The 23,547-nt window shown below is 37.2% G+C and overlaps 1 protein-coding gene across 1 annotated transcript; it reads right to left on the minus strand.

Annotated features, from left to right (window-relative positions):
• Positions 1–624: 624 nt before the first annotated feature.
• Positions 625–22,829, minus strand: SCAND3 (SCAN domain containing 3). The gene is made up of 4 exons (XM_070585112.1): positions 21,772–22,829; positions 8,651–8,798; positions 4,931–6,426; positions 625–3,826 (listed from the first exon to the last, which is right to left on the minus strand). Exons 1-4 carry the CDS (start codon positions 22,186–22,188, stop codon positions 1,910–1,912), a joined length of 3,978 nt encoding a protein of 1,325 aa, XP_070441213.1. The 5' UTR covers positions 22,189–22,829; the 3' UTR covers positions 625–1,909.
• Between the last annotated feature and the right edge of the window lie 718 nt (positions 22,830–23,547).

A 23,547-nucleotide genomic window follows, 5' to 3' on the forward strand; every position in this document is an offset into this window, starting at 1 on the left:
AAATGCAATTAAAATACAGCACATAAATAAATGATAAATAGAAACACACACATAGTAGTCATATCTGCACACAAGGAAATATGCAATTACCATTGCAGTGTATGCAAAACCACATGTCTACAGACATGTGAAGTCACTGCACAAAAAAAAGAGAAAATAGAAAGAAAAAGATCAGGTGATCTACAGAATCACTAGTCATCAAGTTCATGTTAAGATTTCATGGTATATAAACTATGTCTCAATAAAGCTGTTGAAGGAAAAAAATTTCACAATAAGACAATAAAACAAACAGGGAAGAGGGAAGGGAAGGAAGACAAATATTCCTAAGTCTTAAAAAGGTGAAGGTAAAGCAATTCAGCCTCCTGGTACCGAGTCATTTGCAGGAAAAATACACGAGCGTCTAATTCAAATATCTGAGAGGGCTTCACACCAAAAATCTTGTCCAGGTGATTCTAATTCTGTTCTCAGATATCCAATGCTTTATATTTCTTAGAGAGAAAATAAGGAAATTTAGTTCCCTTTTAAAATATACTTTTTATGTCCCTCTCAGTTTATTTTCCCCCAGACCACTTTAGGTATTTATAGAAAGAAGTATGAAATCACCACATATGTTGCTCTATAAAATTAAGAATTGGAAGCACAATACTTTATTCAATTAATAAAGCAAATGGTAAAACTTTAAAAATGTACATCCCTTAGTTCCAAAATAGACTCAGATAGGAGAGAAGACACATAAGATGTAGGTGGGTGGAATTACACTGCTGTCTTCTAAATCTATCCAACACTATTAGCTTTTTTTTTGAAAAGCTGTAAGATTTTATTAAAACAAACACGCAATAAAACATAATCCTTCTAAGGTTTCAGAACCGAATGTGAAAAACATTTCTTCCACTTTCTAAGGTTTTTGGGATCCAGTCCCTTGACTCTTTTTACTCAAAAGGCTAGATTATTATAACTAAAAAACTTTTTCTTCTTCAACTTTCAATGTTACATTTCTTTGAAAAGAAGCAGTTACTGTAAGTAGCTTTCTTGTCTAGGAAAAGACATTTTCTTCAAAGATCCTGGCATGTTTTGCCATGAAGATCTTACCTTGTGCTAATAGTCTGTTTTCAGTAATTCAGAGTGAGTACACAGACAGGAGAGCAAATGTGTGGCATTTTTCTGAATCATCTCCAAAGAATAAAAGAGGTTATAGAATCTACTTGAGGTGCCAATAATACCTGACTTTGTCTCAGAGAACCTTAAAAGGCAATCAGCTCAAGCAAAGTCTAAAAACCTTTACCTGACATAATCTTGTCACTATGGCCCAATCCCCCACCATTATGAAATCAGAATTAATCAATATGCATCCAAAGCCATAACACCATTACAAGATAAGTGTTTCCCTCCCCCTCACCCACTTAAAACACTGTGTCTAAACATACACCTACAAAAGGAACTTAACATCAACTTCCAACATAACCAGGATCAGCTTAACAAGCTTAACAACGTACTGACCCCCTCCCATGCATTCAAATTCTAACTCCACCCCTTGAATTCACTTCTCTTCACTGATTTAATCTGCCATCTCAAAGACATCATTCCCCATCCTGAAGTCATCCTACAATCGTAATATCCTCATGAAATACAATAATAAAAAGACATACAAAATACCAAGACAAAATTTTTTAATATTAGTACCAACAGATTTAAAATTACATTTTAATAAATATAACAAATATAACGGAAAAATAAAAGAATTATAAGAACTGTACAGTTTCTTAACTGAAAGTTTACATATAGGCAGTTTATATAGAAAATTGCTATTTTAATCATAATTTTTCATACTTCCATAATGCCTATATGCATCAATCAACTTCCATAATGCCGTATGCATATATATTGATATATATATCAATATTTAAAGTTTTTAATGTGATAAATGAGCTTGCTTCTTGCTTGTTAATTTGTCTAATCTAGGTTGGATTGATGACAATGCTACTCTCAGTGGATAATGTATATTTAAACTGTTTCTGTGTTTTGTTTTAATAACACTCAGAGTAGAGAACCCAGTCTCACAGAGGTACGTTGAGGGGAATAGAAGAAGAGTCTTCAAAGCAATCTCAGCAAGCTCAGGATATTCATTTTTAACTTTTATCCAAAATGAAGCAAGTGATGCAGTATTTTCAAAATTCATTTTCAATCCTTCATCAGTAGCCAGCTTCAATAACTTATCCTGTAAAGATATAGTTAAATTTAAATTATCTTTTGATGAAAGAAATGGATTTTGGATCCATGAATTTCCTATGCGTGGATCTTCTTTTGATGGAAAATACAATTCAAAACAATCTAACAAATTTGTAAGATGTTCCTTGATAACCTTTCGCAGATGTGCAATATCAAGGTCATGACCCACCTCATTGATAACTGTTGTTAAATTATGGAACATGTCATAACAGTCTGTAGAAACTCGGTTTTTCCAAGCTCCTAACTTTTGTTTTTGTCCTTCGATCTTATCTGCCATTGAAAAACATGTTGCATTCTTTCCTTGCATGGAAACATTAAGATCATTAAAAATACTGAAGATATCAGATAAATAAGCAAGTCTGGCTGTCCAATTCACATCTTTGAAAAGTTGGGACCAAACTGGTTTCTTGCTTTGCAGAAATACTAAAAGTTCATTTCTTATTTCAAACATTCTTGATAGAACTTTTCCCCGGGATAACCACCGTATCTCAGCATGCAATAACAGTTGCTTATGATCAGTTTCCATATTATCACATAATAAAGAGAATAATCTTGAATTTAATGCATTAGATTTTACATAATTCACAATTTTTACTATGTCTGTAAGCACACTATTTAGTTCAGCTGATATTTTTTTCATAGCAAGACTTTCTCGATGAATGAAGCAATGTGTTATTCGACATTCTGGCGCAAGTGCCTTAATCTGGGTAACCACTTCAGAATGTTTTCCTGTCATTGAAGCTGCACCATCGGAACACACTCCTACACACCACTTAAATTCCAAACCACATTTGTTGACAATGTAATTCTTTATAGCTTCATACAGTTCTGAGCTAGTTATATTTGTTGGTAAAGAGGCTGAAAAAAAGAATTCTTCCTTTATATCATCATCATGTTCAAACCTTACATATACTAAAAGAATTATCATGTTAGCAATATCCCTGCATTCGTCAAGTTGCAACGAAAAATACTTTGCTAATTTTATTTGTTCTATGAGTTGGTCTTCCATATCATTAGCCAGTTCCTGAATACGTCGAGCTATGGTGTCATTGGAAAGTGGTACTTGAGCTACCTTCTTAGCTGCAGATTCACCCAACATTTCCAAGCAAACTTCTTTGATGCAGTCTTTCACTAGTGTCTCGGCAATTGTGTATGGTGTTTTAGACTTAGCAACCGGAAGTGCTACTTTATAAGAAGCCCGCAAAGCACTAATGTTTATATGAGAAACATTGAACACCTGCTTTGGTTGGCTTTTTAATTCACTACTCTTTCTTTCAAAGAATTCTTTTGGTTGTGAACTTATTTCTTTATGTTTTGAATATAAATGCCGCTTAAGTTTTGAAGGCTTCATTGCTTCATTAGCCAGCACATCTCCACAAATGATACACTGTGGTTTTAGCACTTCGCCGTCAATTACAGCTACAAAGCCAAACTCAATATATGAGGGATCATACTTTCGAGTAAAACTAGTATGAACTCTTTTGGTTTTCACTTCTTCGGGATGATTTCCATTGTTACCATTTCTTTTACCACTACTGCCGTATTCAGAACAGGTGTGTCTTTTCTTCACAAAAAAATCCAGTGAAGCTTGTTTTGCCATCTGCAAATTAGGATTAAAAATAATAAGAATTTTACTTTCCTCCTTTATCTAATAATGTTAAACTATAAGTTAAAAACCAGGCTTGACTAAAAATAAAAAATGATGTTAAAATCAAGCTACAAAGATAAATAAATGCTTACATTTTCTCAGAGTGTTATACACTTTTGAGTCACAGCTGACAAACTAACCATAAAATATCACACATTGTAATGTGAACCTATTGTGCTTGACTAGTGTGCAACTCCTACCATGTGACTCACCTTGAGAATTTAAAAACACCCAAACTGGTCTATATTCTATTTAAAAAGATGAGTTCATTAATCATGTACTTGGGTATTGCAGCTATGTCAAATTGTTATAAGTTTATAAATACTCTCAACTTATATAGACTTACCTCATTATGGACTGGTATAAATAGTTTGCAGGCCAGCACTGGTCTGAAGATCATACTCTGAGTACTACTGGCCCAAATCATGTGTAACCTCTATGTTTCAAAACTCTAACCTGAATACACATTAACTCTATAAAACCTACTGTTTTAAAATCTCTTTGGCCTTATCTCACGCTCTCTATTTGAATCTGAAAACTGCTTTCCAAAAACAAATCCATATCCCCCAACCAAATTTACCATCTCCTGCCCTTCCTAAACATTTCTTCACTTGACCTGAAGTCAATGCCCTTTCTTAGCTTACCTCCCGACCCAAACTCACAGACAATTAAAACAAAGTAACATTCAATTCATCTCCTCTCAAATTCATCCTTCTAGAAACATATATCTTGATACACAACATACACATCATACACCATGGATTATAGCTTTCTCATTCCCTCAGGAAATGCCTGACATCAGAAAGCAATAAAAGAGATACTATTCATCTCCCCAGAACAATAAGTAACACAGCATTCAAGGTTATAACTTCCAACTTGAAAAAAGGAGTGCAGGGAGGCATTAAAAATAATGGGCCTTTCTTTAGAGAAAATATATCTGAGATAGCTGTAATTGTGCTTAAGTATACTGCATCCAAAATTCTCTTTCATTACCATCACAGGAAAGTGTAATGAAGTTCTTCTCTTTTGGTCTATAGCAGATACTCAAAATCTTACCCAATCTCCTACTTTCTCTGATGAAAATGGTGTCTCTGATGGCTTTAGCATTTTGGAAGGTTGAACAGTCAAACTTCTTTGAATCCCATCATGTTTCCTTTTCATTGTAGTGGTCTCATAGCAAAGACTGCACGTTATTCTGGGATGAAAGCCCTCAGTCTCATGCTGAGAGGGCACTCCGCAGAAGGCATGAACATTTCTATCACATGATATACAACTATGAGCCCCTGTGCATTCTTTTTCACAAACTACACAGGATGAAAAGTTTAGTCTGCTTTCAGGAGGGGTTTTTTTGACCACCTTAGGAGTGACAGAAAGATTCTCATCAGTATCACTACTGTCTGTTCCAGTCTCAATGTTTTCTTCATACTGGGCTCTTAGAGTATTTTCTAATTCTTTGTTGGCCTGTTCTAATTCATTTTCTGTGTTCAGGCTGGTGACAAGTTCTTCAGTTAACTGAGAATGAGACAGGCCCAGCTTAGCTTCAGAGTTAAAAGTACCTTCATATGGAGTCTGTTGCATGCCTCTGTGATAGGGTTGATTTTGGATCATCTGAATGAACCACAAAAATTCAGCCCAGTGTGATGAATTGTTAGTTTGCATCCAGGAGACAATCCTGTTTTGGATATCCTCGTTAATTTGATTCATAGAACTTTGGCTTTGGCAGGGCTGAGGTTTCCCATGGACAATTTTCAATTCTGGCCAAATATTACTGAGTTCACTGACAATTTGGCTTGAAAATTCCCTTCCATTATCAGATTGTAGGACACTTGGTGCTCCAATAATTGTAAAAATATCTAAAAGAGCATGTGCAACTTCCTTAGGCCTTTTAGATTTTAATGACCGCAAAAAACTCAACTTTGTACGAAGGTCTTGATAATGCATAATAAATTTATATTCCCCATCAGGATTCAACTGCATGTCTATAAGATCCACTTGGCATCTTGAGTGAACTTCCTTAATTGGCTTTGATGCTAGAACTTTCTTGAGTTTTGAATTTTTCTGCTGGCACAGTTTGCAGAGTGTCAAGTATAGCATTATAACTTCTTTCGTGATGTTCTTGTATTTTGCTTGTAACTCTTTTTCCATGCGGGTACGTCCACCATGTCCAATGCTGAGATGTGTATCATGCAGAATGTCAAATAAGTCCTCACTGTGTAAATAATACCGTATTTTATCTGTTTCCCCATTTATAGCTTCAATGAGCTTCTCATTTCCTTGTACAAGGATCACATCAAATCTAGCTAAGCGACGGTAGTCAACTGATTCCTTTTTTGCCTTTGCTTTAGCCTCTTTCACTTCCCTTATTAATTGACAGTACTTTGCTTTAGAAAATATCTTGGTGTTATTACTTTTGTTTTCCAATAACAATGCTAAGCTTCTGAAGAACTTTTCTCTCATGTTTTCTGGTTCAATTTCTGCTTCATTAGTATCTAAGCTACTGAGATTATCATCACCCATGCTTTGAGACATCATGGAAAGCCACAAAAATGACCCTAAAATATAAAGAAAAAAAGTCAATTAGAATATTTGGGAATATAACTTAAACTACATATATTGCCCAAGTAGCCACTAGAGCTTGGGTAGAAGTAGAGACTATGGACACACAAGAGGGGGGATACAATTTTGGTTAGGAGCCCCACCTCGAGGAATAAAGAGAGGTAAATGAAGAACTCTAGCAAGGAAGGAAAAGTTCTGATATAGGAAAGAGTGGAAAGCCAGGATGTAACTTTCCAAAGCAGCATCTGGGGTTAGCCTTGAGGTAAACCACTGTTTTATATAAAACAGGAAGTAGGTCGATGTTATTATTGTTTATTTATTAACTACACAGGAAATTTTTTTTGGCTAGAGATCACTCAGCAATGTAGTAATCGATTTTTTTAAAAGCCTCAGATTATACCGCATTTTGTTTTATTCAGTCAGGTTACCTGTTATAGCAACATTTGGGGCTTAAGCTTCAATATCATATATTTATATCAGCTCCCTTTCAGGGCTTGTGAAACTATAAGCCCAGAACAAATATCTTTATTACTAATTTTAATAAAGAAAGAGTAGCAGGGGCCGGCTCCGTGGCCAAGTGGTTAAGTTCGCAGGCTCCGCTGTGGTGGCCCAGGGTTCGGATCCTGGGCGCGGACACGGCACCGCTAGTTAGGCCACGTTGAGGCGGCGTCCCACATCCCACAACTAGAAGGACCTGCAACTAGGATATGCAACTGTGTAGGGGGGGAGGGAGGGGGGGTGTTGGGGAGATAAGGCAGAAAAAGAAAAAAAAAAAAAAGATTGGCAACAGTTGTTAGCCCAGGTGCCAATCCTTAAAAAAAAAAAAAAAAGAGTAGCAGATGAGCTTGAGTGAAAAATCTCTGAATTAATACAGCATATTAAAATAAATGTTTAGAATATTCATAATAACAGGAACATTTAGAATAATTCAAACTTGGCTAGTCTTAAGGAAACTATTTTGAAAAAAATCAAAAAGAATAATTTGGAATTACCATATCACCTCTAGATAGTTTTATAGCTGCTTGGAAAAAACAGTTTCGCTCAAGTCAACATTGTTTATACTGCCAATTTGCATATCAAATATTGAACTGGTAAATTTAAATCATTCTCAAATGTTCATATTTCCAAAATTAGGTTCAAATTAATGGTATGTTACTGTGTGTTTTGGTCTTACTTAATTCTCAATTGTTCCATGAGACTTCTTTGATCATTTAATTTAAGCTCACAGTGAGTTCTCCTTTCTTGAAAAATATAATTTATTCATAACACAAACTAGAACTGTAGCACTTTCTTCTTTAACTGTTTCATATGTAGACTAACAAGATTTTAAGTTTCTAAAGAAGCAGTGATCCCTTATTTCTCTAGTATTTTTTCCATTATCTAACACATTACTACACAGGAAAATGCTGGATAAAAATTTGGGGACTTTCTAATGAAGATGACAACACTCAGGGTAAGTGGTATCTCAAAATGTGACTGAAAAGACCATTACATGGTTATTATTTCTTTCCATGCTGATGTATTTTGTGCCATGTTATGAGCAGAAAAGGAAGGTAAACAAGGATGAATTTGGGGGAGGGAAGGAATATAGGGCAATGTAAATGAGAACCAGGAGAATATGAGCTCCAGAAGTTAGTAGAATAAATATTAATAGGTCTAGAATAAGCAGGGAATAGGGAGTTGCCAGGGCTATATGAGAAAAAATAAAAATTCTGTCAATTATACTTAAGCCTTTTGGAAAAGATAACTGCTCCAGAACTAGGTGAGCATGCACTCCTGTCTCCACAACACATTATACTACTAACAGTCCTTAGAACTCTAATGGACATAGACTTCAGAAATTCCAATTTCTTGAGTAAAATTTCTAAACAGTATTTCCAAGTCTTAAACGGTCACATGTGACAAAAATTGGGGGCAGAGGCTCTAGAAATGGGACGTATGCTTACACTGACAAGTGCTCCAGATTTATATACAGAGGCATCTCTAGTTTATCCACAGGTACTTAAGTCCATTGCAAAAAATCTGTGTTCAACTATTTTTTATGTTATTATCTGACAGCTTAATTCAACTCCTTTAATAACATTATACTACACTGGGTGACTTTTCCTTCAGCTATATTCAGTAGGGTCTGCAACAGAATGAGGTTTGATAACTTTTCAGTGACTAGACTTTTCCCTCTCCCAAATCTTATCCTCTTTCCAGAGACTAAATTATCCTCACCATTATCTTGAAGTGAGCGTGGCTCTGGAGATTCACATTCCATTCTGTCTTCCATAGACTGGAGCTGGGTACCTAAGGACTCCCTTGCAGTATCCAGAGGAGTCATTTCTTCCATAGGAACTTCCTGCCCATATGTCCCCTGTGGAACCTGGGGACAAATACGTACATTTGGAAATTAATATGAGTGATCACTGTCTGTACAAACCATAGCTAAACCTCAAAACAGTCTTCTAGTGAAATAGAATGTAAGAAGAAAAAGTGTCTTCACTGAATTTTTAAGAGGAGTGCAAAACAGAATAAGAGAAATAAAAAATGTTGGGACTAATAAAGCCAGAGTCATACAACAGAAACTGCCTGACTCCATTGGACAAGAGTTGATATGCATCCCTGTGGTTTCTGTTGTGAGGAATAACAATGGAAACACATTAAAGGACTCTTTCCTAAATTGTGATAATTGAAAGAAAATTGTAAATGCATTTCAGTATGAGCAATTAAAAGTAAATATTTGGGGTGGGGGCTATGCAAATTATCTAATAGGGACAATGAGTTGTTTAACTCAGGAAGGAATCTGACAGTTGTTTTAGACCCAATGTCTAAAACATTAGCCCAGTGTGTTATGGATGAAAAAAAAAAAGCCAATGAAGTTGGATAACTGTGTTGAGTGAAAAAGAAAACACTATCCTCTCTTTACACTAATCATCTAGTATATGGTTTATAATTAAATTTCCCCAATTGTCCCCAAAATACATTTTCTGGGTTTTTTTTAAGTCCATGATCCAATCAATATTTATACATTATTTTTGGTCATTATACCTTATTTGCTTCTTTTAATCAAAAATAGTTTCTTGCATTTTTTATGACATTAAATTTTGAAAAGTCAGAGCCAGTTGTCTTATAGAACATCCCACATCAGGAATTTGTCTGATTGTTTCTTCACAGATAGATTCCGGTTAAACATTTCTGGAAGAACACTATATAAGTGATACGTACTTACTGTGTCACACCACAGGGTACATGCTATCAAGTTACTTCGTTGTTGATAATGCCAAATTTGATCACTTAGTTAAGGTAGTGACCACCAGATCTATCCATTTGAAAATACTTTTTTCCCACTGTAATTAATGTCAGCTTTGGAATAATAATTTAAACTACGTAAATATCCTATTCCCCAATGGTTTTAGCATTCATTGATGATTTTTGCTTGAATCAGTTTTCATACTAGGGGTTGCAAAATGGTGACTTCCTACTTTTATAATTTCTTCTACATTTACTAGCTAGCAATTTTCTGTCAAAAGCTTTATGTTCCTCTTCCTTTATCTGTCTGTCCCTCTCTGTTTTTGAGTATCACTATAGACTTACTTTTTAATCCATTCCATCATTATTCACTTTGATACACCAAATGTCTCAGATTTGGCCAGTGGAGCTCCTTTGATCTGGTTCCTTCATCCTTTTGACATGACCCCAGTAGGTTATTTTTTAGCACAGCCATGCTTTCCGGAACAATAAACAATACAAGGACCACATTGTATTTTCCCTGTCCCAGATCTAGTTTTAACTGTTTTTCCAAGAAGTCGATTCATTTTAGAGGGCAACAGTGTTTATTTAGTAACAAAGATTGAGTAGTAGGTAGGCTCATTGTTAATGAGGCATCCTCGCCTCTAGGCCCTTTCATGGATAGAGCTGGTAAATACATTTTAGAAAACAGCATGAATTCAATTCAATTTCAACACCATAGGATTTTCCTCATCTTTCCATATTCCATATAAATATTTACCTTATTCCACAGTGAAAAAAAAGTTCAAAACAATGTATATATATTTACTCATTTGCGCTAACCTACAGTAAACACAAAATAGTTTCAGAATTACAACACTTTGTGTTGTAGAACACTTCCAACAACATACCTTCTAAGTAAAATTCAATATAAGTTTGCAGCTTTATAGTCCACAGACAGTATCGCACTAAGAGTGTAGTCAGAATACTATGTTCAAGTCACCTGAATTATTTTTTTCTGTTATTACCTTTTTAATTTGATATACAGTTGAGTTCATCTGTTTCTGTTTGTTTCATCATTTTGAATTTAACGTCGTTCTTTAAATACTTAAAACATTTACATGATATAAAAAAATCAAAATATATATTCAGAGAAGTCTTGCTCAAATTCATATAGCCTGCATTCTATTCTCACCCACTCTTATAAGAAACCATTTTTTTGTTGATACTTTACTATTATTTTTGCATAAATAAGTAAAAACATTATATATATACACATATATGTATGTCTATGTGTGTATATACTTATATATGTGTAAATATATAATATATATACAATGGAATGCAGATGTGTATATTTTCATACTATATATAGTAGTTTACACTTCCTTTTTTCCACTTAATACAAAAATATTATGTAGAAATCATTTCATACCAGCTCATAGATATCTTCCTCATTCTTTTTTATGTGTACATAGTATTACATTATATTGATGCACCATAGTTTATTCAATCACTCTTATACGGATGGGCATTTAGATTGTTTACAATATTTTGCTTTTACAAATAATGCTGCAATGAAAAATTATGTCTATGTTTTTCTAATTTGTAGACATACATTTTCAAAGTCAGTTCCCAGAAGCAGTATTGCTGGGTCAAAGGGTAAATGCATAAATTGGTGTTATATGGTGCCCAAATCCCTTCTGTAGGGATGGTAGCATTTTGTACTTCTACCAGCAATGTATGAGAGGATCTGTTCAGATCAGGCTGTGTTGCCTAGCTTTTGAATTTTTGCCAATCTGATAGGTGACAAATGGTACCTCAGTGTAGTTTTGATTTGCTCTTATTATGACTGAAGTTGAGCATCTTTTCATATAATTAAAAGCCATCTGTTTACCTGTTTGTGAAAAACTGCTCACGTCTCTTGATCATTTTTATTGCACTTCTGTTAAGGAGATTAGCTGTTATTCATTAAATATTTTGCAAATATTTTCACTAATTTATTATTTTGATTTGCTTCTGGGTTTTTTGTCCTGCATTTTAAAAGTGTTTCATGTGGAAAAATTTCTTTATGTTACTTCCGCATTTTGAGTAATTCTGTACACTCAAATTATAAAAGAAGTCATCCATGTTTTCTCCTAGTTCCTGAATGTTTAAAATTTTATATATTGATCTATGATTCATTTAAAGTTTATTCTGGTACTCATATATGATGTGAGGTAAGAATTTAATGTGTTTCTTTTCAAAATGGTTATCCCTGTGTCCCAACACCATTTATTTAAAAGTGCTTTTTCCCCACAGTGATTTGAGATGGCACATGGATTGTATACACAATTTTCATATTTATTCAAGTCTACTTTGGTACTTTCTATTGTTTCATTGATCCATCTATTCATATACCAGTACCACAGTTTTACCTAAAGAGGCTTTATGGTATGTTAGTATCTGCTAAGACTATTTCACTCTTCTTTACGTCGAGTTTTCCCTAGAGATGCTTTCATGCTTATTTATGCATATGAATGAAGTCCATGTCTTTCAACCCTTTTTTTCCATAACTAAGCAATTAGTTTTGTTTTTCCTAAGACAGTGGGTAGAAATTCATTTTCTATTCTCTTTTTCTTCCTGCTTTATCTCCCCAAATCCCGCCCCCACCCCCTGCCCCCCCACCGTAGATAGTTGTATATCCTAGTTGCAGGTCCTTCTAGTTGTGGCGTGTGGGACGCCGCCTCATCGTGGCCTGATGAGTGGCGCCATGTCCGCACCCAGGATCTGAACTGGGGAAACCCTGGGCCACCGCAGGGGAGCGCGCGAACTTAACCACTCAGCCACGGGGCGGCCCCTCTATTGTCTTTAAGTTTGGGGCAGCACAGATATCTCCACTGACTACAGATGAAACTATAATATAGTAATATCTCATTAAGTTATTATCTAATATGGTAATTCCCATAGAATTCACTTCAATGGAAATTAGCTGGTTGGCTGTGTTCCTTAGCTTCCCTGGGTTTTGTCTGCTTACTTTTATTTTTTTTGAGATTGGCCCTGAGCTAACATCTGTTGCCAATGGGTGCTAGGTCTGCACCCAGGATCCTAACAGGTGAAACCCTGGGCCGCTGAAGGGGAGTGCACAACCTTAACTACTCGGCCATTGGCCACTCCTGCTTAGGTCTTTATGTTACTTATCATTGGCAGGTGATATCTCTTGGATTCGGCTGTGGTCTGAAAGTCTGTGTCCCCCTAAAATTCACATGTTGAAATTGTAACACACAATATGATGGTTTTAGGAGGTAGGGCATTTGGGAGGTGATTAGGTCATGAAGGTGGAGCCCTCATGAATGGGATTAGTCCTCTTATAAAAGAGATTGCACAGAGCTACTTAGCCCCCTTCCACCATGTGAGGATACAGTGAGAAATCTGCAACCTGAAAGAGGGCCCTCCCCCAATCATGGCACCCTGATCTTGGACTTCCAGCCTCCAGAACCATTGCTTCTGCTTGTTTATAAGCCACCCAGTTTGTAGTATTTTGTTATAGCAACCTGAACAGACGAAGACAACTTGTATTTTACTCATGATATGGTTAAATAAGAAAGCAGTTGAATAGGAAGGAACATTAATGCTCACAAATAGGTTTATCTGGTGAGAATATTCAGAAGAAAAGTTATTATCACTGACTTTGAATAAACATTGCTTTTAACATAAATGCATGTTTACCTCTAAATTATCCACATGATGCTGTTCATTACACTGGTGTTTGATTAGGTTTCACTTTCTTGGGAAACCAGAAGTAAGAACCTATTTAAAGCTCTATTGTATTCCTTCTTTCAGCATTTTTGTAAATTAACTTACTAAATCTTTGTAAAATATGAATCTGCAAATTCAGTTATCACACCATCCACTATGTATGTTTTTCTGGACTGTGTTACAATCTAACAGCTGATTGTCCCAAACCTAAAAATGATAGTCGGTGGACAATAGAGAAATGCTGTAATAATCCAGGAAGTTGGTGAACAGCTCACTGTTTGGCACAGTTTGTTAGCATTAACCCTGAATGTTCCTGTCTGGCATTTCATTCAGTGTATTTGTGTTATCAACATACTATATAACTTTTTCTACTGAAACAGTGTGTCTGCCTACTCATTCCTACATATGGATCTTTGTTAGTCATTTAAGCAACAGGTAGACTGGGAGTAAGCACGTGTTAGGCAGATTCTATTCTGAATCTCCACCATAGTGAAATCTAATGAAAATAGATTCATTAATGAAAATAAGTATTCAATAACCAATAACCTCCTAAAGTTATCTTAAGAGAATATCAGCCTCTGGGATTAATCACATCCCCACGGTTAATTCTAAAATGAGCAAGAATAAGTTACTTAAAAAAATTAAAAGTATTAGCTCCCTAAGAACAGAAATTCTGATTTATATTTATTTAGTATACCTTACAGTGAAAAGAGCACAAATAATAGGCTTGGACTCTTCAATTGGAGGCTTTGAGTATGGCACCCAATTTCTCCTCTGAGTGTGTCGCTTACAGTGGACGTAGTCTGGCCACTTCACAGTTCTGCCAAGTGTGTTCTCTTGTAAATAGCCTTGTGGAAGCCACATTGCACTGAAACCAAACATTTCAATAGTCTGCTTTGCCAAATATTCTTGAGGACAAAGAAAACAACCTGGTCTATCAATATATAAGACCCTAGCATGGAAACCCAATCAAACCATGCTCTGCCATATATGTTCTTAGCATTAATTACCCATGCTTTGCATCTAACTTGCAAAAACTTAGCTCATCTTCTGGTGGGCATTTATACACTTGGTTAATTCTGAAAATTTCCCTCACTAGCCCTTGGCTTTACAAAAGTAATTTCTCATTCACATCATATACGAATCTAAGAATGTGCATATAGTCAAGTATCCTAGCCTATCATGTGAGAGACATCATGAGATATAAATCTTTTTATTAATACAATATTTTTGTTGAAGTATTATAAACTTAGAATAAAGAACACAGCTCATAAGTTTAAAGCAGAATGACTTATCACAAAGTGAAACACCCAGGTAAAAAAAATAGTACATTATCAGCATCTTAGAAGGTTACCTGTGCCCTCCTCTCCCCCCAAAGTAACTACTACTCTGATATCACCAGCTTCATTTTGCTTTTTTGTTTTTTTGCTGAAGATTCACCCTGAGCTAACATCTGTGCCAATCTTCCTCTCTTTTTCGGTATGTGGGCTGCCAGCACAGCACGGCTGCTAACAGAGTGCTGTATGTCTGTGCCTGCGAACCAAACCTGGGCCGCCGAAGTGGAGCGCACCAAACTTAACCACTAGGCCACGGGGGCTGACTCTCATTTTGCTTTTGGAACTTTAGTAAACAGAATCATACAATATGTATTTATTTTTGTCTGGCTTCTTTTGCTCAACATTATGTTTGTGAAATTCATCCACATTGTTGAATGTAGCAGTTGTTCATTCATTTTCATTGTTGTACAGTCCTCAACTGTACAAATATACCATAATATATTCATCCACTCCTCTTTTAAAGGGCATTTGAGTTGTTTACAGTTTTTGGCAATTATAATAATGCTGCTATTAATATTAATTTACATGTCTTTGAATGTGTTTCTGTTAGATATATACCTTGTAGCGGGTTTGCTGGATCATAGAATATGCTTATACATGGTAGATATTTACAAAGGTGTCTTAACTTATTACTACCAGTAGTACATAAGCATTCCAGTAGCTCAGCATCCTTACCAAAATTTGGTCATGTCAGCAATTTTAATTTAATCCACAATGGTTACAATAAAGTGGTTCCACATGTTTTAATTTGCATTTTTCTGATTACTAAGATTAATTGTTTTACAATTTTATTGGCTAACTGATTATCCTTTTTTTTTTGTAAAGTGCATGTTCAAGTCTTTTGTTAATTTTTCTATAGGGGTATCTGTCTTTTTTAAAATTATTTGTAGTACTTTATACATTCAGATATGAGCTTTTTATATGTAGATTATCTGGACCTGGCACAGGGAAAATAAAATAAATCTGGAATATTTTATGGTTTGGAAGTGATGCCTTCATGGATATCTGAGCTCGTGTTGAGATTTTCACTACCAAGCAATGACAAGCCAAGCAATGGAAAACAAAAAACCAAAACAAAGCAAATTAAAACAAATCAAACATGTTAAGGAAAAGAAAGGCTTTTTATCCATGATACTATAAAAGGAGAAGTTGCCATGAAATGAGTAAAAAAAGTCAATTATAATACACAGGGATGTTCATAATACTGCCTTAAAAATGTTATTCATTGATCAATCTCAATTACAAAAGTACTGAATGAATTTGTGAACACAACTCAAATTACCATAAATACTGACCTTCATGTCCTGATTTATTTAAGCTGGCTGGCCAATTCCCCTTTTGTGTACATTGAAAAAAAATGCTAGGTTAAATAATCAAGGGTTATCCTATAATTGGCAATAGAACTGCCTAATTTTTGCTGGATTAGGAAAGTTAATGAAGGTAATAACGTGTATTAGTGCCATCCCATCATTTCCTATGCTAAATGCTGTTGTGATTCTTTTCTCTTTAAAAATTAAAAAGAAGGGCTGGCCAAATGGTGCAGCAGTTAAGTTCACACGTTCTGCTTTGGCAGCCCGGGGTTTGCTGGTTTGGATCCCAGGTGTGGACCTATACACTGCTTGGCAAGCCATGCTGTGGCAGGGATCCCACATATAAAGTAGAGGAAGATGGGCATGGATGTTAGCTCAGGACCAGTCTTCCTCAGCAAAAAGAGGAGGATTGGCAGCAGACGTTAGCTCAGGGCTAATCTTCCTCAAATAAATAAATAAATAAATAAATAAATAGAAAAGAAAAGAAAAGGAGAGGCCATGCCAATATTCAGGTGTCAGCTAGTGAAAATGTTATATTTTAAAATATCCAGTAGATTACAGATGACTTTATATTCATCAGCAATATCCATAGAAATTAAAACATAAGGCATTGTGGAGACAACTTTTCTGACCCACCTAACATTAAACCGTAACTATTTTTGATTGTATGGCAACAACAGTGTCGATCTTTTTCTTTTTTCCCCAATTCTACAGATCATTGGTCGGTGGAGAACAAATACTGTCAGAACTATGAACTCTAATAATTGAGATTCACTGGGCAGAACAAGATGCTGAAATAAAGTTAACAGTAAAAGGTGTGAGTGGTAGAACTTACTCTGCTGCATTGCTAGAAAATGTCCACAGATATTGAACTCAAGTTGAACATAAACCAGAATATTCCAAAAGGAAATATTCAATGGTATATGAGGACATGAAAGCAATGGTATATTATAACGTCATGGTGGGATTTAAGGAATTTATGTGTCACGCTCCTTTCTCCCAAGGTGAACACTGTGTTATAGACTTACTCTCTCTTCTTAGACTGTACAAAGTATACAAGAAACCAAATTAATTTTCTTTTAAAACAAAATTCATGAAATGGTTGAGCCAGTTACTTTTGGTTAAGATTTTCCCTTCTCTGATCTTAAGAATAAGATATCTTACGTAGATTTCTTTGTATAATATAACGGCATGCATTTCAGTTGGCTCAAATCTTTCCATAATTGGAGGAAACAGGATCCTGGAGTGAGAGATATAAGTCATCTGGGAGACAGGGTAACCTGCTGCTTATAACTAAACAATCATATCAATTCTGTAAAGTTAGTACAAGCACAATCAGCCCTTAGAGCAACTAAGATATGAAACAAAATATAGATATGGCTCATTGTGATGGATTTCCCACTGACTCCTCCTCCCCAACTGGGCAAGCAGGTGCTCATGCGCACACGCACACACAGGCACACAAACACATATCTAGCCTCTTGATTCCTCTACTTTTCCAACAGAGGGACTAGTCCAAGGTAGGTCAGCCTGGTCTTAGAAGGAATAAGAGGAATTCCACTTGGCCTCTACCACAGAAGTTTAAAGGGTGCCTTGGGGAGGGCAGTAACAAGTTACAAAACTGAAATTACTTCCAACTGGTTATGACAGTCATTTGCCTTTCACTATATGAGTTCTACATTTGATTTAAAAAAAAAAAAATTCTAGTAGGAAACATTTGGTTGTAAAATGGTGGAGTAAACTTGGTTGTATTCATTAGAAATGTATATATTTCCCAATTAGGACACCCAACTTAGGCTTAAACCAATAGGGGTTTATTTTTGTCAAGTGACAAGAAGTCCAGAGGAGGGTTGTTGGCACTGACTCACTTATCTAACAGTTTTGTCAGGGACTCTAGCTGTCTTTATAATTCTGCTCTGCCATTCTTAACATATTGGTATCTGTCCTCATGCTTATCATCACTTCATGGTCACAAGATGGCTACCACAGCTCCAGATATCACATTCATGTTCAAGACAGGAAGTGGGAAAAGGCAGAACTAAACACATCTGTCTCATTTTATAAGGAAAGTAAAAACTTCCCCAGAAACCCCCCAAAATATGCTTATTTCTTCCTGGCCAGAACTACGTTGCACGGTCAACTCTAGTATAAAAAAAGCTGCAAAAGTATTTAGTTAGGTACATTGCCAAGATGAAACAAAGCATTCTTTAAGGAAGAAAGAAGGGGAGAATAGATATTGGGTTGGCAGCTAAAAGTGTCTGCAACAATGGCATTTTCTCCTTTCAGAAATCACACAGGAACAAGAAAAAAGGAGAAACATTTATGCATATTTGATATTCAGAAAGACTAGGAAATGTCTATAACACTGAGTCATGAAAAACTATCAAACAGGATCAGGAGTAACCCTGAACATCACTCAGGACTGACCAAACGCCAAGTCCTACCAAGCGCTGCATTTTCCAACAAAGCTAGAAGAGAGAAATTCTAAAGTTACAGGCACATCTTAAGGGAAAAACCTCAATACTGTTTATCTCAAACAAAAGGAAAAGGTGTGCTGCCTAGAGGTAAGAGGCCACCTGGACAGGCATCTATGCTATAACATAATAGACGAACCATGAAAACACATGCTTTCTGCAAAAGAGCACAAAAACAGGATTTATGGAGAAAATAAAGTTACAGAGTAGACTATTTAAAATCTACACAACTTTGTCACCAGAGCACTAGTAAAACTATAGCAAGTCCAGCAAAAATACAAGTATAGTCAAAAAAGACGTATTAACGAAAGAAATATTACATTAAGTATAGAATTTTACCTTAGAAAGGCGATGGTATCTTGTTAGAAAGAGGTGAAAGGAAAGGGTAAGGCAAGGGGAGAGGGACAGCATCATCATTTCAGGTGAAGAAGCACTGCACACTTTCCAAGAAATGGAGTGATAGTACAAGAAATGTAATGATGGTTCTGGCTCATCGTCTTGTTTTCTTTCTTTGACCTTGGCTTATAAAAAGATAGCCAATTGTTGCTGCTTAAACATTTTACTTCCTTCATAAAGAAGCTGCTTATATGGCTCCAAATAGGACCTAATACCATGAAGTGCAATCCTGCTGTGTCCTGCATTGCAGTCATTATCTTCTATCCACTGCAACTGCTTCTCTGTCATACTTCAAACAGAAGATAACTGAGGAGTGAAAAGCTCTTGTGGGGCAGCTTGCTGAACTGCCTCATCGTCTTGCACACCTTCCATTTGTGCCTCAGCAGCTAAGTGTTGTAGCTCTTGTGTAGACAGAACCTCTGCCTGAGAGAGCAGCAGCTCCTCAGTATCTTCCCTCTCAACTTCTTCAAATCCAACCTCCTCTGCAAGAGCATCACAGCTTGCTTTGATTTGGGGCAGTTCTTCTGAAGGTTCAAAGCCTTTAGAATCATGAATTAAATAAGGGAGAATTTTATGCCATATCCCATGCAAGCAGGCTTTTGTGACATCATTTCGGGCCTCTGTAATAATATCAGTTGCAAGTTTAATGTTGAATTGATTCCAGAATTCAAAAACCGTGCGTGCATTGTCACCCCCCGTTGATGTAATAAACATCTTGAATGTTTTCCTTAAATGATAAGCTTTGAAGGCTGCAATCACACCCTGATCAAGGGGCTGGAGTAAAGAAGTTGTATTAGGAGGTAAAAAGAGACCTTTAATATTGGAAGAAAGCTCAGCAGCTGTTAGAGGATGGCTTGGTGTATTACTGAGAATTAAAAGAATTTTGAGAGACAAATTCTTCCTCTTGCAATATTTTTTTAACTCATCTACAAAAAAAAGATCAGTAAATAGCTGCCCTGTCACCCAGCCTCTCTTGCTAGACCTATAGTAGACACCAAGGCTAGTCTTTACAATTCGTTCCAAAGCTTGTGGGTTGGCAGTGATAAATCACAGCAGGGTTTTTAGCTTTAAGTCTCCTCTGGCATTGGCACCCAGCATCACAGTCAGTTGATCTTTTGTAGCCTTAAACCCTGGAGCTTGTATTCCCTCCTTTGAGATATAGGCCTTTGAGGGTATTTACTTCCAACTGATACTCATTTCATCAATATTAAAAATCTGATCCAGGGTATAGCCTTCTTCACCAATCAAATTTCTTAACACTAGGGGGAATGTCTGCAGCTTCTTCATCTGCACTCACAGCTTCATCAGAGAGCTTAACAATGTGGAAAGCACAGTGGTTCTTGAAGCCACTAACCCAGCCACTACTTGCACTAAATGAAGTCACTTCTGCAGGACTTTCAGCTTTTTTCTCAAAGTCTTCATGTAATGCCAAGGCTTTCTCTTTAATTTTGAGAAGGGTTGCCCCTGATTGCTTCTTTGTTTGGTATTCAATCCACACACTTAACAAATATTCCATTTCCTTATGCCTTGTTCTAACAGATTTTGCAGCACTGGCAGTTATTCCAGCTAGATAACTTTCTCTTATTTTCCCAGCAGCATCTGTAATTGTATGCAAAGTTGATTCCTTTATGCTGTTTGCACGACCAATGTCACAGGTTCTTTCTTTCAAAACATTTTATAACTTTGAGCTTTTCTTCAATTGTTAAAGCTTTTCTTCTTTTACACTCACAAGCAGAAATTTTATCACCAGTATGCTTCTGTGGCACCCGCAAACCCCTTTGCTTGTTCATTTTCTGGAATACAAAAAAGTTTAGCAAAAAATGCACAAAGATGGGGGGGGCGGGTAGCAGCATGCAAATAAGCACTTCCAAAACAGAGATTGTGTCCAAGAGAGCCAAGAGAAAGGATGTGGAAGTGAATGGGCATTATATACAGTACCATGTGTCTTCACAACTTGCTGCATTCAGCTATCATCGGATACCTTGTGGCCCAAAATATCACCTTGCTAGGAAAACTCATGTATGAGCCAGTACAATTTCAGCATTATACTGACTCATTTCCCTATTCACCAATCTCATATGAAAGATTTTGCATTCCAGAAAAACGTGTTTTAATAGATCAGACTGTATACATGAAATGTTCATATTCAAAAAGAGTTCAGATAAAGGTATGCATAGTATCAGTATAGAAATGTAAGAAAGTTTAGCAATATTCATAATGTTCTACAATTACTGTCACAGAAGGCAAGTATACTCTTTTAAAAATAACCTCTAGCATAATTACAAAAGACAGAATACTGGGCTCAATACACCTCACATACCAATAACTCCAAGTACTGAAAAGCATCTAGAAAATGATGCAATTAATCTCTTCATTATACAGATGAAGACATTAAAGCTCAGAGAAGATGTGATATGTCCAAGATACACAGTTAATTAGTGACAGAACCTATCACAGAACCCAGATCTTATGATTCACCATTTCCATTAAATTGGCTACTTCTTTATTTATCTCTCCTAGAAGGTGTTCCTTATATTCTTATACTGATTTATTTTCATATATGGTAAAAGTAGTGGGCATCATAAGAAGAGAGCACTACTTTAATCTCACAGTGACTAAATAAAATATATTTTATACGGGTAAGCAATAGATCAAGGTTTCCCATTTGGTTAAATCATCTACTTATTTGGATCAGCTATCACTTACATGAAAGTTGTTATCCCAAAAGCATGAATCTATTCATCTACACCGATGATCAAATACTAATACCCCAAACCAGAATTTGCAGCCACCAGTATGAAGTTAATCCCACTTACTCTGTTTTGGACCCATGCACTCAAAATTCTCCAAAGATGGCCCCTCCGATTTCTCACCTGCTGTCTAGGTTCATCAAGCTCCCTCTCCAAATCTTCCAGCACAGTCACCACCTCCTCTCCACTCTTAGGATTATGCTCCCGCACCCAAGCCTGGAGCTCCTCAGGCAGGATGGTCAGGAACTGCTCCAGCACCAACAATTCCAGGATCTGCTCCTTGGTATGTATCTCTGGGCTCAACCACTGACTGCAAAGTTCCCGCAGTTGGCTCAGAGCCTCCCTGGGTCCAGGTGTCTCGTGATAGCAGAACTGCCTGAAGCGCTGACGAGAGAGTTCCCTGTTATCAGACAAATTCTTCTGTAGGTAGGATTCCTGATCCCAAACATGATCTTCTTCAACTTTTACTTTGATAATCTCCCCTTGTTCCTCTGAAGCCTGGCCAGCCAAGGCTGGAAGGGCCCTGGAGGCCACCGCCATCCTAAGCTTAGACAGCTCAGAGGAATGCTCTCTCCAATTGGGGTCTAGGCAGATGGGTGATTTTACTTGAAGTCCCCACTTAATCTTTGATCAGGAAAGTTTTCGATATAAGAAGACTGTTACCAGAGAAAAATTACAGATGCAGTGAAAAAGGATTTGTTTGCGTGACAACACAGGGCTGTTACTCGAACAATTCCTTTGAAAGTGAAGCCATCCTCTGACAAGACCGGAAATAGTGAGCACAGAAATACTCACTAAAGCTGCAGGGTCACAAATTGAGTGGCAGGTTACTTGCGAGACAGTAAAGTCAGGTTATCAAGGACACTTTGGCCCTAAATAAAGCCTGGGTATACGAGGTGGGGCAAGGAAACTAGAGAGAAGGTCGCTCTGAAACCGGAGCTCCTGGTAGCCCAGGCCAGGGCGGGGATGGAGAGGGGCTCCTCCCCCACAACGAGCCGTGCGGAGGAAGCCCGATTGTCGCCGCACAGACGCAGCCTTCCCTCAGCCGCAGCTTCCACCTATGAGGAGCTCAAACCCTCTCGCGCAAAGCCGGACCGCGGGCCGAGGGTACCGCTCCCTTGACACACCCGCCGCAGGCCCCAGCACGTTCCCTCCAGGCCCGGGAAGCTGCCCTCACTTCCGGTCCGCTCTAGGATTCCAGGCGGTGCAATCATCTCTGTGGTTGTGGTAACGCGGACTGGTCAACGTGCGGCGAGTGCTCTGTAAACTGTACAGAAACTTAACTCTCGAGTTACCCAGTTATCTGTCATCCGGTGAAAAGAGTTTCACAGTGTGAGTAGCACTAGTGTTGAGGCTGCTCTGGGTTTTCTTGTCACGGTGATAGACCTTCGCTGGCGCTCAGACTGCGGTACTCACCTTGTGTCCTAAAACAAACGTAGAAGAGCATCCCTGCTGCGAAAGCCAAGTCAGCGAGTTTGTAGGCTCCACCCGGCCTTTTCTAGATAGTTCTGGGCCACTGTCTCCTTTCCCGGTCACCTCAAGTCAGGCTTAAAGAAGAACTGTAAGATCTAGTCCCATCTTTCCCTTTTATGGATGGGAAAACCCGTGAAGAGCGAGCTTCGCCCTAACGACAGCAGTGGTTATTTCTGCCTGTTCTGGCTCTGTGAGCGGTGCTGTATACAATTGTGGGAAACTAGCCCCAGAAAACCAGCAAGCAAAATATAGACGTGTTTTCAGAGCCTAGAGAGTCACTAGCGAGGACCAACCAGAAAATTCCCTCCTGGCTCATGCTCCTTCACCACGTGCTCTGCCAGGCAAGGTATTTGAAAGTGCAGGGAGCTGGCAGTGCTAGAATGGATGCAGTTAACCAAAGAGAAAACGCTATTGCAAGAGGAAAAG

The sequence above is a fragment of the Equus przewalskii genome, chromosome 19 (assembly GCF_037783145.1).
Source record: "Equus przewalskii isolate Varuska chromosome 19, EquPr2, whole genome shotgun sequence".
NCBI classification, from domain to species: Eukaryota; Metazoa; Chordata; class Mammalia; order Perissodactyla; family Equidae; genus Equus; species Equus przewalskii.

Excerpts from the sequence above, each read along its gene's own strand:
- SCAND3 (XM_070585112.1), bottom strand. The coding sequence starts at position 22,188 with ATGGCGGTGGCCTCCAGGGCCCTTCCAGCCTTGGCTGGCCAGGCTTCA. Across the intron at positions 8,799-21,771 it reads TTGATGAACCTAGACAGCAG|GTTCCACAGGGGACATATGG; the intron begins GTGAGAAATCGG and ends ATTTGTCCCCAG. Across the intron at positions 6,427-8,650 it reads ACGCTCACTTCAAGATAATG|GGTCATTTTTGTGGCTTTCC; the intron begins GTGAGGATAATT and ends TTTATATTTTAG.